The sequence below is a fragment of the Hemitrygon akajei genome, chromosome 2 (genome assembly GCF_048418815.1).
Source record: "Hemitrygon akajei chromosome 2, sHemAka1.3, whole genome shotgun sequence".
Lineage (NCBI taxonomy): Eukaryota > Metazoa > Chordata > Chondrichthyes > Myliobatiformes > Dasyatidae > Hemitrygon > Hemitrygon akajei.
In genome coordinates this window covers 32,616,213-32,630,510 of record NC_133125.1, presented here as the reverse complement: position 1 = coordinate 32,630,510, position 14,298 = coordinate 32,616,213, and the positions used below count along the sequence as shown (strand labels likewise).

Here is a 14,298-nt window from a genome sequence, read left to right as displayed (position 1 = left end):
CCATACTTGCTGTGCTTTGGCAATTGCATATTGTAAAAGTTCTTTCTGAGCAAGCTATTTGTTATTTGCTGATGATTCAAAGGTTGGAGGTGTTGTGGATAGTGTGGAGGGCTGTCAGAGGTTACAGCGGGACATTGATAAGATGCAAAATTGGGCTGAGAAGTGGCAGATGGCGTTCAACCCAGATAAGTGTGAAGTGATTCATTTTGGTAGGTCAAATATGATGGCAGAATATACTATTAATGGTAAGACTCTTGGCAGTGTGGAGGATCAGAGGGATCTTGGGGTCCAAGTCCATAGGATTCTCAAAGCCGCTGTGCAGCTTGACGCTGTGGTTAAGAAGGCATACAATGCATTGGCCTTCATTAATCATGAAATTGAATTTAGGAGCCACGAGGTAATGTTGCAGCTTTATAGGACCCTGGTCAGACCCCACTTGGAGTACTGTGCTTAGTTCTGGTTGCCTAACTACAGAAAGGATGTGGAAGCCATAGAAAAGGTACAGAGGAGATTTACAAGGATGTTGCCTGGATTGGGGAGCATGCCTTATAAAAACAGGTTGAGTGAACTCGGCCTTTTCTCCTTGGAGCGATGAAGGTTGAGAGGTGACCTGATAGAGGTGTATAAGATGATGAGAGGCATTGATTGTGTGGATAGTCAGAGGCTTTTTCCCAGGGCTGAAATGGTTGCCACAAGAAGACACAGGTTTAAAGTGCTGGAGAGTAGGTGTAGAGGAGATGTCAGGGGTAAGTTTTTTTACTCAGAGAGTGGTGAGTGCACGGAATGGGCTGCCGGCAACGGTGGTGGAGGCAAATACGATAGGGTCTTTTAAGAGACTTTTGGATAGGTACATGGAGCTTAGAAAAATAGAGGGCTATGGGAAAGTCTAGTAATTTCTAAGGTAGGGACAGGTTCGGCACAACTTTGTGGGCCAAAGGGCCTTATTGTGCTGTAGGCTTTCTATGTTTCTATTTTGAATGATGGGATAAAATGACTACTTCAAATGAGGTACTTTTAGATTCAATTTGATTCACAAATTAAGGTAGTCTTCCTTTTAAATATAAAGAGTGTTAGTAACTGTTATGAGATCAGCTCAGGTTCTTGGCAGAATATCCATCAATTAGAACGGCGGTGCATCAATCCAACTATTGTTGCATCAACAAGACCTTATCAGTACCTAGTGATAGTATTTACAATTCAAAGATTGGGAAATGTCTTTGGGACATGTTTTGAATACAACGTCTATGTAAACTCAGGTTCACCCAAAATGGCAAATAAACAAAAAAAGCAAGTGCAGCTGACCATAATTTATATTGATGTTTTAATGGTTGCTTAACATGTGACACAGTTGTACAGCTAGAAGAGCTGTTGTCTCACAGCACCAGAGGTCTAGGTTCAATACCTACCCTCTCCGTTCACTCTGGGTGTCTCCCACATTCCAATACACATCATCAGGCCACTATAAACTGGCCTTCGTGTAAGTGAATCAGGGGGAGACAATAAGAATGTGGGGAGATTTAGCAAATGGAATTAATGCAGGATTTGTGTAAATAGGTGGTTGATGTTTGGCATGGACAAATAGATCAAGGGGCCTGTTCTGCACTGCATCTCTGTAATTTTTTTTAAAAAGGTCATCCAGAAAATATAGTATACAAGTATGTAGAATCCAGTTATTGAAATTTTAAAGATGGCCACACAACCTTAACCCTGGCTCATAAGATGACTTCATGGTTAATAATAAATAATTTTATACCTGCATTTTATATACACAGGAAGTAGTTCTTTGCAATGGCAAGTATAATGTCAAAAATATGTAATATTATATCTGTGCATGTGTGTGTGTGTATGTGTATATATATATATATATACACACATATACACATACACACACACCTTTTCAAATATTTATTCAACTTCTTGAAAAGATGTAATAATGTTGAAAGGATGTAGTCAATAATTTTTTTTTACAAATTCCTTCAAAAGTTCGATCTTCTCTAGGTCAATGAACAGAGGTAGAACCCGAAGGATTTCTATTATTATTATTCTTATTATTATTATAATAGAGTGCCACTACTGCTGATTCTATTCTCTATGCCCACTGTTGCCTTAGTGGAGTTTTAACTTGTACAGTAGTGGAGTAATTAGATTTGTTAGTTTCTTACAATTTTAATCTACACAACAAGATTTTTTTGATTAATTGCCTGAATATGGGCATCATTGGCAAAGTTGATATTTCTAGTAATTGTCAAAAGTGCCAGTAGATCTTGTCGAATCATCCTGGTTTATGTAATGAAAGAACTACTGAAACAGTGTAGTTAGATGCAATCTACAACCCAGTGACAATGAAAACCTACATGTCCGTTCCCAGACAGTGTTTTCATGTTTCTCATTTTATGAAAAGGTCCTAAATGAAATCCTAATTGAAGCTTCTCCCCCTGCCAAACAACATGTGCAGTTCCATATGCCACAATCACATTTTTCCCTTTGTTCCTAAATAAACAACTTAGTAAGCAATCATAACATTGACTCAGAGAATTTACTTAACCTTCGATCAGTACTTGGTATTGTGTAAAGCCACATCTAACATAAACAACAAATTCCCATGCTATTCAAGATAAAATGAGACCTGTAAAGAACTTCTGTACCAGTGTAAGTAAAGCTGTTCACAATGAGTTCTAAGAAAAAGTATTGTGATCTTTGAGAAATACACTTTGAGGTAGGGATTTAAACTTAAAAGCACTTGTAAATATAATTATATAGGTTTTTATGTACATTTTATATTTAATTTCAGGCGCATTTGAAATGTTACCGTCAGCTGCTGTCCATGTAAAAGGGATGGCACAGTGGTGTAGTAGTTATCACAGTTTCGGCATGTGGCTAAGTGGTTAAGGTGTTCGTCTAGTTATCTGAAGGTCGCTAGTTCAAGCCTTGGCTGAGGCTGTGTACGTCCTTGAGCAAGGCACTTAACCACACATTGCTCTGCGACGACACCGGTGCCAAGCTGTATGGGTCCTAATGCCCGTCCCTTGGACAACATCAGCGGCGTGGAGAGGGGAGAGCTGCAACATGGGCAACTGCCGGCCTTGCCCAGGCACAAATCCATGGTCTATCGAGACTAACAGAGGCCTACACTACAGTTATCACAACTCTTCACAGTACCAGCTCTAAGACTGGAGATTCACCCTGGTTTTCTCCCACATGCCAAAGACATATGGTTAGGGTTAGTGTGTAGTGTGAAGAGTGGCAACACTCATCGCTGACTTGATTTGATCCAAATAATGCATTTCACTGCATGCTTCAATGTACATGTAACAAATAAGGCTAACCTGCATCTTTACCTAATCTTAAGAATTTAGAAGATCAAAATAATAGTCTCCATCAGGTGGTCAGAGCTTAACGCGATGGAGTTGGCTCACAGTGGAATGTGGGGAAAAAGGGGAAGTGCCAGGGGGTTCAGTTAACATTTAGATCATGGTTATATCACAGCCTGGAGAGAACAAGGAAAAAAAAGGAGTGGCAACTTTAGAGATTATAATTACGTAAATTTTGATTGGAATATTGTCTGAGTGAAGGGAAAGGACGAGAAGGAATTTCCAAAATATGTTCAGGAGAATGTCCTTACCAACATGTTCTTGGTCCAGCTGATGTTGCATTGCAGATTCCGCCGTTAGGGAATGAGGTTGGCCAAGTGCACACGAGAAATCACTTGGACGGCAGTGATCATCATATGATCAAATTTAGAATGGTAATGGAGAAATGCAACAAAAAACCAAAATACAATCTTCAAACTGGAAGTGGGATAACTCCAACAGGGTAAAAGAGGGATCCAGCCAAGGCGTAATGCAACTAGAAATTGACTACAAAAATGGCAGGAGTGGAAAAAAAAGGGGGGGGGGATCTTAAAGGAGATTACAGGACAGGATCAACACATTTCCACATCAGGAGAAGCCAGGGCTCCATGGATGACGGGGGGGGGGGGGGGGGGGGATTGAGAATATGGTGAAATAAGAAGTAGGACATCATTTCATCAGAACTGATGAATGGTTATCAACCTGAACCATTAACTCTCAATTACTGCCAGAATGTTTTTTTTTCTTAATTTCCATCATCTGCAGCAGATTGCTTTTCTTTATCTTTTTTGCCTTGCACTTTTTCCTTTGTAATGGCAATGGCACGCACTCCTGCTCCTCTGGCATACAGCTACTGTGGCTCTATTGGCAACAGATGGAATTACATCCATAGAAAGAGGTAACATGGGGTCAGACAATGTTGAATTTTGTAGGTGGAGTTAAGAAACTGCGAAAGTTAAAAACATCATGGGAATCATATATAGGCCACAAAATGGAAGCCAAGACGTGGGGTTGAAATTTGCGAAGGAAGCTGGAAAGGACATGTAATAAGAATAAAGTCACAATTGTAATGGGGGACTTCAATATGCAAGGCGATTGGGAAAATCAAGTTGGTGTCAGATCCAAGAGAGGGGATTTGTTGAATGCCTATGAGATGGCTTTTTTAGAGCCTACAAGGGAAAAGGCCATCTTAGATTGGATGTTGTGTAATGACCCAGATCTTAATAGTCAACTTAAAGTAAAGGAATCCTTAGGAGGTAGTGATCATAACATGATTGAATTCATACCGCAATTTGAGAGGGAGAAGCACAAGTCACATGCATCAGTATTGCAATGGAATACAGGGAATTACAGAGGCATAAAAAAGGAGCGTGTCCAGGTGGATTGGAGGGAGGTACTGGTGGGAATGATGACAGAACAGATGTGGCTGAAGTTTCTGGGAAAAGTTCACAAGGCGCAGGATTGACATGTCCCACAGGAGTAGTAGATCTCAAATGGCAGGACTAGGCAACCGCGGCTGACAAGGGAAGTTAAGGACTGCATAAAAGCCAAGGAAAGGACATACAAGGTCACAAAAGTGAGTGGGAGGTTGGGTGATTGGGAAGCTTTTAAAGTCCAACAAAAGGCAATTAAAAACCTTTAAGGGAAAAGATGAAATATCTAAGCAAATGCTGATAATATAAAGCAGGATACTAGAAGTTTTTTTTCAGTTATATGAAGAATAAAAGGGAGGTGAGAGTTGATATTGGACCACTGGAAAATGATTCTGGTGAGGTAGTAATGGGGCACAAAGAAATGGCAGATGAACTAAATAAGTAGTTTGCTTTAGTCTTTGCTGTGGAAGACACTAACTGTATGCCAGAGGTCCGTGAGTGGCAGGGAGCAGGAGTGAATGCCATTGCTATTACAAAGGAAAAAGTCCTAAGCGAACTGAAAGGTCGCAAGTCACCTGGAAAGGATGGACTACATCCCAGACTCCTGAAAGAGGTTGCTGAAGAGATAACGGATGCATTGGTCATGATCTTTCATGAATCAGTTGATTCTAGTATGGTCCCGGAGGACTGGATATTTGCAAATGTCACTCCACCCTTTATGAAGGGAGGAAGACAAAGGGGGAAATTATAGACCAGTTAGCCTAACCTCAGTGATTGGGGAAGTGTTGGAGTCTATTACTAAGGATGAGGTTTCGGGGTACTTGGAGACTAATGATAAAATAAGTCAGCATGGTTTCTGTCAAGGGAAATCTTGCCTGACTAATCTGTTAGAATTCTTCGAGAAATTAACAAGCAGGGTGGACAAGAGAGAGGCAGTGGATGTCATTTACTTAAGATTTTCAGAAGGCATTTGATAGGGTGTCTCACGTGAGGCTGCTTAACAAGATAAAATCCTATGGTGTTACAGAAAATATGCTTGCATGGATAGAGAAGTGGCTGACAGGCAGGAGACAGCAAGTGGAATAAAGGAGGACTTTTTTTGGTTGGCTGCCAGTGACTACAGGTGTCTCAGAGGTCAGTTTTGGGACCGTTACTTTTAACATTTTTTGTCAATGATTCTGGAATTGATGGGTTTGTGGCAAAGTTTGCTGTTGATACAAAGAATGGGCAAAAGTGGCAGATGGAATACAGCGTTAGGAAATGTATGATAATGCATTTTGGTAAAAGGAACAATAGTGCATACTATTGTCTAAATAGGGAGAAAAATCAAACATCAGAGGTGCAAAGGGACTTAGATGTCCTTGTTCAAGACTCCCAGATGATTCATTCACAGGCTGAGTCTGTGGTAAGGAAGGCAAATGCAATGTCGGCATTTATTTCAAGGGAAAAGAATATAAAATAATGCTGAAGCTTTATAAGATGCTAATCAGGCCACACTTGGACTATTACCAACAGTTTTGGGCCCCATATTGCAGAAAGGATGTGTTGTCATTGGAGAGTGTCCAGAGGAGGTTCATGATGATGATTTCAGGATTGAAGGGGTTAAAATTTGACAGCTTTGGGCCCATACTCAATGGAAGAATGCATGGGAATCTCTAAAACCTACCAAATGTTGAAAGGACTAGATAAGGTGAATGTGGAGAGGATGTTTCCTCTGGTGGGGGCATCCAGAACTAGAGGGTACAGCCTCAAAATTAAAGGGCAAACTTTTCAGACAGAAATAAGGAATGTTTTAGCCAAAGACTGGTGAATCTGTGGAATGCTCTGCCACAGACTGTGGTGGAGGCCAGTTCCGTGGGTATATTCAGAGCACAAGTTGATAGATTCCTGATTGGTCGGGTCTTCAAGGGATATGGTGAAAGGGCAGCAGTATGGGGTTGAATGGGATCCAAGATCAGACATGATGGAATGGCGGAGTGGACTCGATGGGCTGAATTACCTAATTCAGCTCCTATGTCTTATAGTCTCAGTCACAGTGGATTCCAGTTAATTGGGGCACCCACTTATTTGGAACAACTCTTAAAGGACGAAAACTAATTGAGAAAACATCTGGGATTCCCTTCATGTATTTGGGACATGAACTATGCTGGTTAATTGGGACAGGAGACAACAGGAGATTGTTGTCTGTTTATAACCAGCATCAATTGTATGCACTTGTGTGGACATTTGACACCACAGCATGCTTAGAGCGAAGTTTTTAAAATAGTATCAGTTACATGTTTTTGTGTTTAAAAAACAGTAACAGTGAGAAGCGTGCCATAAATCAATTCAAAACCGTTTTGCTCACTACTGTTTCAAGCATTCAGGCTTAGAGATACCAGAACAGGCCAAGAGTGAAAATGTAACAATTTCACTACTTCAACAAGTTAGAAACTATGATGAATTTGAAGGTATTGACAATCATCTTGAATGTTACAATGAAAATGAAGATTTGAAGGATGTAATCGTCAAAAGCACTACAAGAAAGCAGTCCATTACTTGCCTGTGCAGATTCTGTTCATTTACAAGCAAAAGAACATGGCAGCATTCACTGAACTAATTTCTCTGTTGATAACTATTACGAACTAATACGTAGTTTTATAGTACTGTTCTAATTTGTTCTGTACTTCATTTAAATGCATGATTTATTACTCAGTTAAATGTTATTTAACTAACATTTATTGTTGTTAAAATCTATTTCAAAGAAACTTCAGCTAATTGGGCCAAAATATACTGGTCCTGATGTACCCCAACTAACTGGAATCCACCGAATTTCCTTCTGGAACACATGTTTGCCAAGGAGATCAGGAAAACCTTATAATTTATGTTAATATATAACTACACAATAAGAGTCGGTGCTGTATGACCCAGGTCATGCAATGAGACAAATATTAGCTTTGGCTGAAAGATCAAAAACTAAACGATTAATGCGCGTTGATCTGCCCAAAACCTGATTGGTTTCCAGTGCAAGCTGTCCACATCCAATGTTGCAGAGTGGTAAATACTAAAGGCACAGGATTGAATCTTGAGAGATGCTTTCAAGTTTGGTGCAGCCATAACAAAGGCCCTACAGGAAAAGGCCACAGTTCAAGGTCTTCTCATATTCACACAGAGGGACATACAATATCCTTTCAGACTTGTGTTTGGAATATATGCAAGGAATGTCATCCAGGTGGTATAAATCTTGTAAACAAATGGAATAAAGCTTTGCTTGTGAATAGTGACAAAGTTAGGATTGTATTTGCAAATCAATAAAATAGTTTTGAAAAAATATCTTTATTTGAGACTCCCTGAAGTTCACTTCCACAGATCCCTCTCTAACAAGATTAAAACCTGGAGTCAGGTCATTCGCCATCTTTAAAGAAGGCTCTTTGAAATTGCTGTTACTATCAGCCAGAAATGCACTCATCATTAATATACCTGTGTATCATGCAATTACATAATAGTGTCAACCAATAATACACCCACATTTCACAGCAGCGGACATGTGGTCACCATGACCGTTACCCAGCGTAACAACACATTTGGTCTTTGTTATAGTAACAGACTAAAACCCATTACAACCAAGTCAAATTTAGACTCCAGTCCAGAGGTCAGACTAGGCTTGACAATGTCCCCCAGTCTGCGGTTTCTGGACTAGAGAAGTTCCAAGTTGAGGACTTCAAGGGCATCTATAATAACAATATTTCTTTGGGAAAGCTGTGAATGAATAGTACCTTAAAGCTCAAAGTAAATTTATTATCAAAGTACATACATGTCACCATGTACAGCCCCGAGATCCATTTTCCATACTCAGTAAATCCAAGAAACACAATAGAATCAATGAAAAACTGCACCCAACAGGACAAACAACCCATGAGGAAAAGGACAACAAACTGTGCAAATACAAAAGAGAAAATAATAATAAATAAATAATAAATATCAAGAACATGAGATGAAGAGTCCTTGAAACTGTGTCTATGGTTGTCAGAACGGTTCAGCGATGGGGCAACTGAAGTTGAGTAACTGCTTATTAGAAACTTAACAATATGACAATAAACTTGACTTTGATTTATAAACACAAATCACTATTTCAAAAATATTCACTTAAATACACAGCTGACTGCACGCTGTACACATTACAAACCCCAGGCTGAAACAGAACACCAAGGTTCAAAATCAGACGTTTGTGGATACACAATTTAGACCTCAGTAACAACATCAAAAATCGTATGTGTTGGAGTAAAAATGATACTTACTTGAAATTAATAATTTTATTATCTTTTTTATTATGAGTTCTTGTAGTCTTCTGTTCATCCTCAGTTGTAGAATTTAGGCTTTGTTCAGTCATTAAGACTGATGTATTAAGCTCCCATCAAGTTATCTTCAGAAAGAATGAAATTCTCTGAACGTGAGTAAAGTGAGATAGGGAGAGCTCTGTTTTTCTCGCAGACGCAGACTTCCTTGAACCTGTACCACCGGGCCCAGCCCAAAAGCTGAAAGGCAGCCTTCCCGAAGTAAAAGCCAATGAAAATTAAACCGCTCAACAAACTCCAACGAAAACTTCGTCGTGAAAGCAGCAGCTGCGAGTTTTCTCTGACCACTAGTGGAAACTTTATGCCGTATTTTTCTTGAGGAACACCTGCAGAGACTCAGCATTACATAAGTGCGTTCCTCCTGCACGGAGTCTTTATCGAATTGTAAACACAATTTTCCGTGCGCACAGGATATGCGCAAAGCACTCAGTCTCACGCCCGCCAATCAATACGGCAAGTGATCTATTTAATGTTTAGTTACAACTCGACTGCAGTTGATTATAAAATGTCAAGTAACGCGCACTTAAAATCAAACCCTTTACTGCTGGAACTTCATAGAGACCGAACTTAAACGTAAACTATATTTGAGTGACAGTTTTCGCTTTTTATTAAGCCCCCATAAAGTTGGGCGCTGAAGGGTATATTATCCTCTCCGTGTTCTGTTTCATAATGACGGACTTCTGACTTGAAAACTATTGATGAGAGCTCAATCCCATGGACTTGAGTTTATAAATTGAGCATTTGCGGAGGGCCTGTATGGAAACTGCTGGAAGAACTGATGAAGCATGTCCACCCCAAACATAACAGTTGCTTTCTTCCTAGATGCTACTCTACCTGCTGAGTTTCTCAGACAGGTTGTTTTTCTTTGCTCCAGATCCCAGTATCTGTAGTCCTGCCCGTCCTCTTAAAGGAATTTTTATTTGAATTGGTAGGAAGGTCTTAAACTTTTCTGCCTGTTTCCATTATAGGCTTTCATCACACTTGTTCCTGATCGTTGAAGGTCGTGTATGTTAAAACTTAGAAGTTTACACTGGAGCAAGGGTTCCCAACCTGGGGTCCACAGACCCCTTGATTAATGGGTCCATGCTATAATAAAGGGTGGAAACCCCAGTGCTGGAGTAATCCTCAAGTATGTTCTAGTGTAGGGCAATTATGTAAAGTTTGACAAAACTGGTTACTTTCAGTCAGAAACCTTTGAATGTGTGGTTTGAGTAACATCAAAAATGTACCGCTGATTAAATAAAGGCTATCTAAGTGACATTGCTCTGCTCGTACATTTTTTAAGAACATTTATTAATGTAGGTATCTGAAATCAAAGCTGATTCATTTCCCAGTAAAAATATATCTCATTTGGATGAGCATAAAATGCACAAATTAAAATATATAGATTAACATTTTCAGTTCCATTTATGATATTGGCTATGATTTGAAAGAAGATGACCCCCATTATTATAGTCCAGGTCCAGGGAACTGGTGACACAAGAGACTGGGAGCTGGAGTTAAAAACAAGGTGTCGGAGGAACTCAGCAGGTCAGGCAATATTTGTGGAGGGAAAGGAATAGTTGTTTCAACTTGACACCTACATTGGGACTGGGAGTGGGTGTGAAGAAAACCAGATGGCTTTATTAAACAGGGTTCAGGATTAAAAACCTCGGGTTGGTTCCAGGTTGATTCTGATCTATTCCTGAGTGCATTTGTATATATTGATGAACTTGTTCTGAATTAATATTAACAAATCATTTAAAGAAAGACCAGACACCTAAAGTTTAAAGGAGCTGCTGGAACCAGTCAAGCTAAGTCATTGTGCAAACAAGCTGGAGGAACTCAGCAGGTCGGGCAGCATCCGTTGAAACGTTGACTGCTCGTTTCAACGGATGTTGCCTGACCTGCTGATTTCCTCCAGCTTGTTTGTACGTGTAGATTTGACCACAGCATCTGCAGTGTACTTTGTGTAAGCTAAATCATTGTCTTTGTCTGTGCTGAACCGGTTAATCTCGACCTCAAGGCAGTGTTATAGTTAACTTCAGGAAGGAAACATAGACCAACCTTTCCGCTCCAGGCTTCAGAATATTAATGCTTTTGACAATGAGTAGGTGCTGGGGATTTGATTGCCTGAACAATTTTATCACAGTTGTAAGACTTCTCCATGATCGGATGACAATGTCCTGTTCAGTGGATCTGCCTCCAAGAGTAATTGCCTTCAAAACAGTGTAAGGTCTGAGTTGGTACTTATCATTCTCAATAGCAACATTTACCTGACTTATCACTTAAAAAACATTACACTTCTGCTGCATGAAGGGGAAAAACAGCTTTTGAAAACGTCTTCCAGTTGCGCCAAAATGGACTGTGGAATATGAACATTAATTTAATGTTGGGTTCCTGTATGACCATTTTCCTGGTGGTAGAAGTATGTATTATTCAGGTCAGATATTACATAGTTAAGAAATCAGATGACTGCATTGTTAATGTTCCTGCCTTTCAGATGAGGGTAGGCTAATTAAGAGGCAGACATCGAGAGAATAAATTGAAATGAATTTGAAATGGATGGATGCTTAGGACATGTTTTTATGGCTGATATTTTGGGGTCGGGCATTTTAAAGGCTTCCAGATGTAATGTATTTTCCACTGTGGAGATGCAGCTTGTTTTTGCACTCCCTACCTTGTTTTTAAGGTGCTGCTGTAAGTTTATCATGTTTGGCTGAATTCCAATTCACAGTGGCAAACTGGGAGCATGTTTCATGCTGACAGCTCAATGCCCATGTTATAAAGTGGAGACCAGGTCCTCAGCTGAACAAAGCAGGCCAGATGCCATGCATGTTTCACCCAATGCTTACCTGAATAAAACCACGTTCAGATTGGCATCAGAGTTGGAAGTAGTGAGGCAGGTTTTTGAAAATGCTGTCGGATTGTTAGTGGCGCTGATTTGAATGTACTGACTTATCTTACCAAAATATTTGATTGCTTCATCTTCACTAAAACAGAACAAATGAATGTGCAAAATGATCCATGTGGGATCTTCAGTGCAGATCTCAAATGGATCATATTGTAAACAGTGGTGTAAAGACATAGTAAAATTAAGCATTGGGTATTGCAGGATCATCTTTGAACCTGATACACCGATTCATTGGCCACTTGGTGTAAAGTACTGTGGGCAAATCTGTGGAGCTCCTAATGCAGCCATTTCTGGGTGTAACCGGGCTGGCCATCATTTGACCACTCATCAGGCTGTCAGACTCCTTGCTTTTTACATGGCTAAGGTCCTTCTTGGGTTTCCCGAGAGAGAAAACCTGGGACATTCACAAATATTCTTAAGCTCTCTGTGAACCATTCAATTTAGCATCAGGGTCCAGAATTGTATCCTGTTTGACTTTGTGTAATTTCAAATGAATTTCATTGTAGTGCCTTTCCAAAAGGGAATGAAAATTAAGAAATGAACTCTCAGATGCTTACGTGAAATTGTACCTGAGTAAATACTTCTGTGACAAGTGGTTATCTTAGGATAAAAATGAGCTTGATTCGGTATCTTGTGGAAAAGGACACTTGAATTTACAGAAACCACCCACAAAGAAGATGGGCTTGCTGGCAATTTCCCCCAATTTTGACATGATATTCAGTCTAATACTGTCAACAGTAAAACTGTGAAATGTCAGAACTGTGTAGTTATCAGATGGCAAACCTCCAGGAAAAATCATGGATAATAATTAACTTCTCAATCAATTTCAAAAAATAAATGATGCATATCTTACATCTGCTTTCTGAGTCAGAGAGGTCATTCAGTAATTATTATTTAGTATATAGTTTGAAACCTCATTAATGTCTTCTGTAATGAGCTTAAAACTCCTACAAATTTGTAGTGAGAATAGTGCTAATTTTTTAAAAACAGAATTAAGTCCATGTCAAACCATTTAATTGATTCCATTTGTAAAACTGCAAGAATGTGTCCTGTGAAGGACTAGACAGTCACTGATAGCAACCTTTGCATTTTTAGATTTGACTATGCATGTGCAAATATCAGAAATTATTGTCAATGTTACGAGTAGTAATAATGATTACTGAAAAATGTGTCATCATTACAATCACAAAGTTAAAAGTTCTTATTCGGTTAATTACTAATCTACAGCTTGTGGTTGTCCACGTAAAGATCCTGTAAAAGTATAATTTTTTTAAAATTTTACACTTACTGGAAAATGTCTGGATGTTATGTTGGCTTTGTACTTCAGCATGCTTCAAGACACATGTAGGGGGATTTTGTTGTATTTTCACATGTTGTTATAGTATAAATACTGTCTATATCCAGTATTAGATAAAGTCTGATAACAGAATGAGGCATGGTAAGACTTTCCAAAGGAATGAGTCGTACTTCACTCTGAGTAAGGAGCCTGTTCTGATTTTTGAAAATTGTACTTTTATATAAACATGAAGCGATTTATGATAGTAAGCTTAAAGAATGAAAGCTTCAAAAATAGCATATTCTGCAACTGCTTATGAAGTAGATGTTGTGAACTGCACTTGATTCTGGCACCTGGAGCGCAGTGCTGCAGGAAGCTTAACTATGCATTTTGTAAATGGCCTAAGGAGGGAACGGATCCTCCCTCTTTCTCCTGCCCAGCATGGTGGTGGCACTTCTCTGATCAGAAGCAAGTTACAACTTTTCTATCTGTCATTTCAAGGTCTTGGGAGGACACAGTACCTGATGTTGAGGCCAATTTCTAGGCCCAACAGGTAATTTTCACATACAGCACGTTATTACAGCATAGTTCAAGTACTAATACAAACTGAAGGTGCATTTAGTCTGATGTCAAACAATAGAAAAATGATCATTCTCAAAAACAAAACTACGGAACTGACTGTAAATGTCAAAAGCACAAAAAGCAAACAGATGCTGGATATCTGAAATTAAAAACAAAAAATTCTGGAAACATTCAGAAAGTCAGATAACGTTTGTGTATCAGTGTGTATGTGTGCTGATTTGTTCCCATTAGGAATGATAATAGATTGATTAAATATTTCTGTGTTTGCAACGTCTGATCAATGTCTGTTTCTTTATTTATAACTGAAGAAAGTTTTGGTCAAAATCTTTTTAATGGTAGAAGCGTTGCCATCATATAAACTTGTGCAAATGCAGGTAAGTGTGCCATTTCAATTTGTAATTGCATTTGATGGGACTTTTCAGAATTGGTGAGAGAAATATTAGAACCAGTATAGAACTGGTTCGGGATTCCCCTGCAGGTTGAGATGGTA

At 39.3% G+C, this 14,298-nt stretch overlaps 1 protein-coding gene across 3 annotated transcripts in view; it reads right to left on the bottom strand.

Moving 5' to 3' along the window:
• The window catches only part of gramd2b (GRAM domain-containing protein 2B), a 117,670-nt gene that overhangs the window by 43,997 nt on the left and 59,375 nt on the right, over positions 1–14,298 (bottom strand). The window contains exon 1 of one of the 3 annotated variants that reach the window (XM_073069656.1): positions 9,001–9,452. The exons of the other annotated variants lie outside the window; for them this stretch is intronic. Coding sequence (XP_072925757.1) covers positions 9,001–9,092 — 92 coding nt within the window. The 5' untranslated portion in view covers positions 9,093–9,452. Of the gene's footprint in view, positions 1–9,000; positions 9,453–14,298 lie in introns of those variants that run through there. 3 annotated transcript variants of the gene reach the window in all.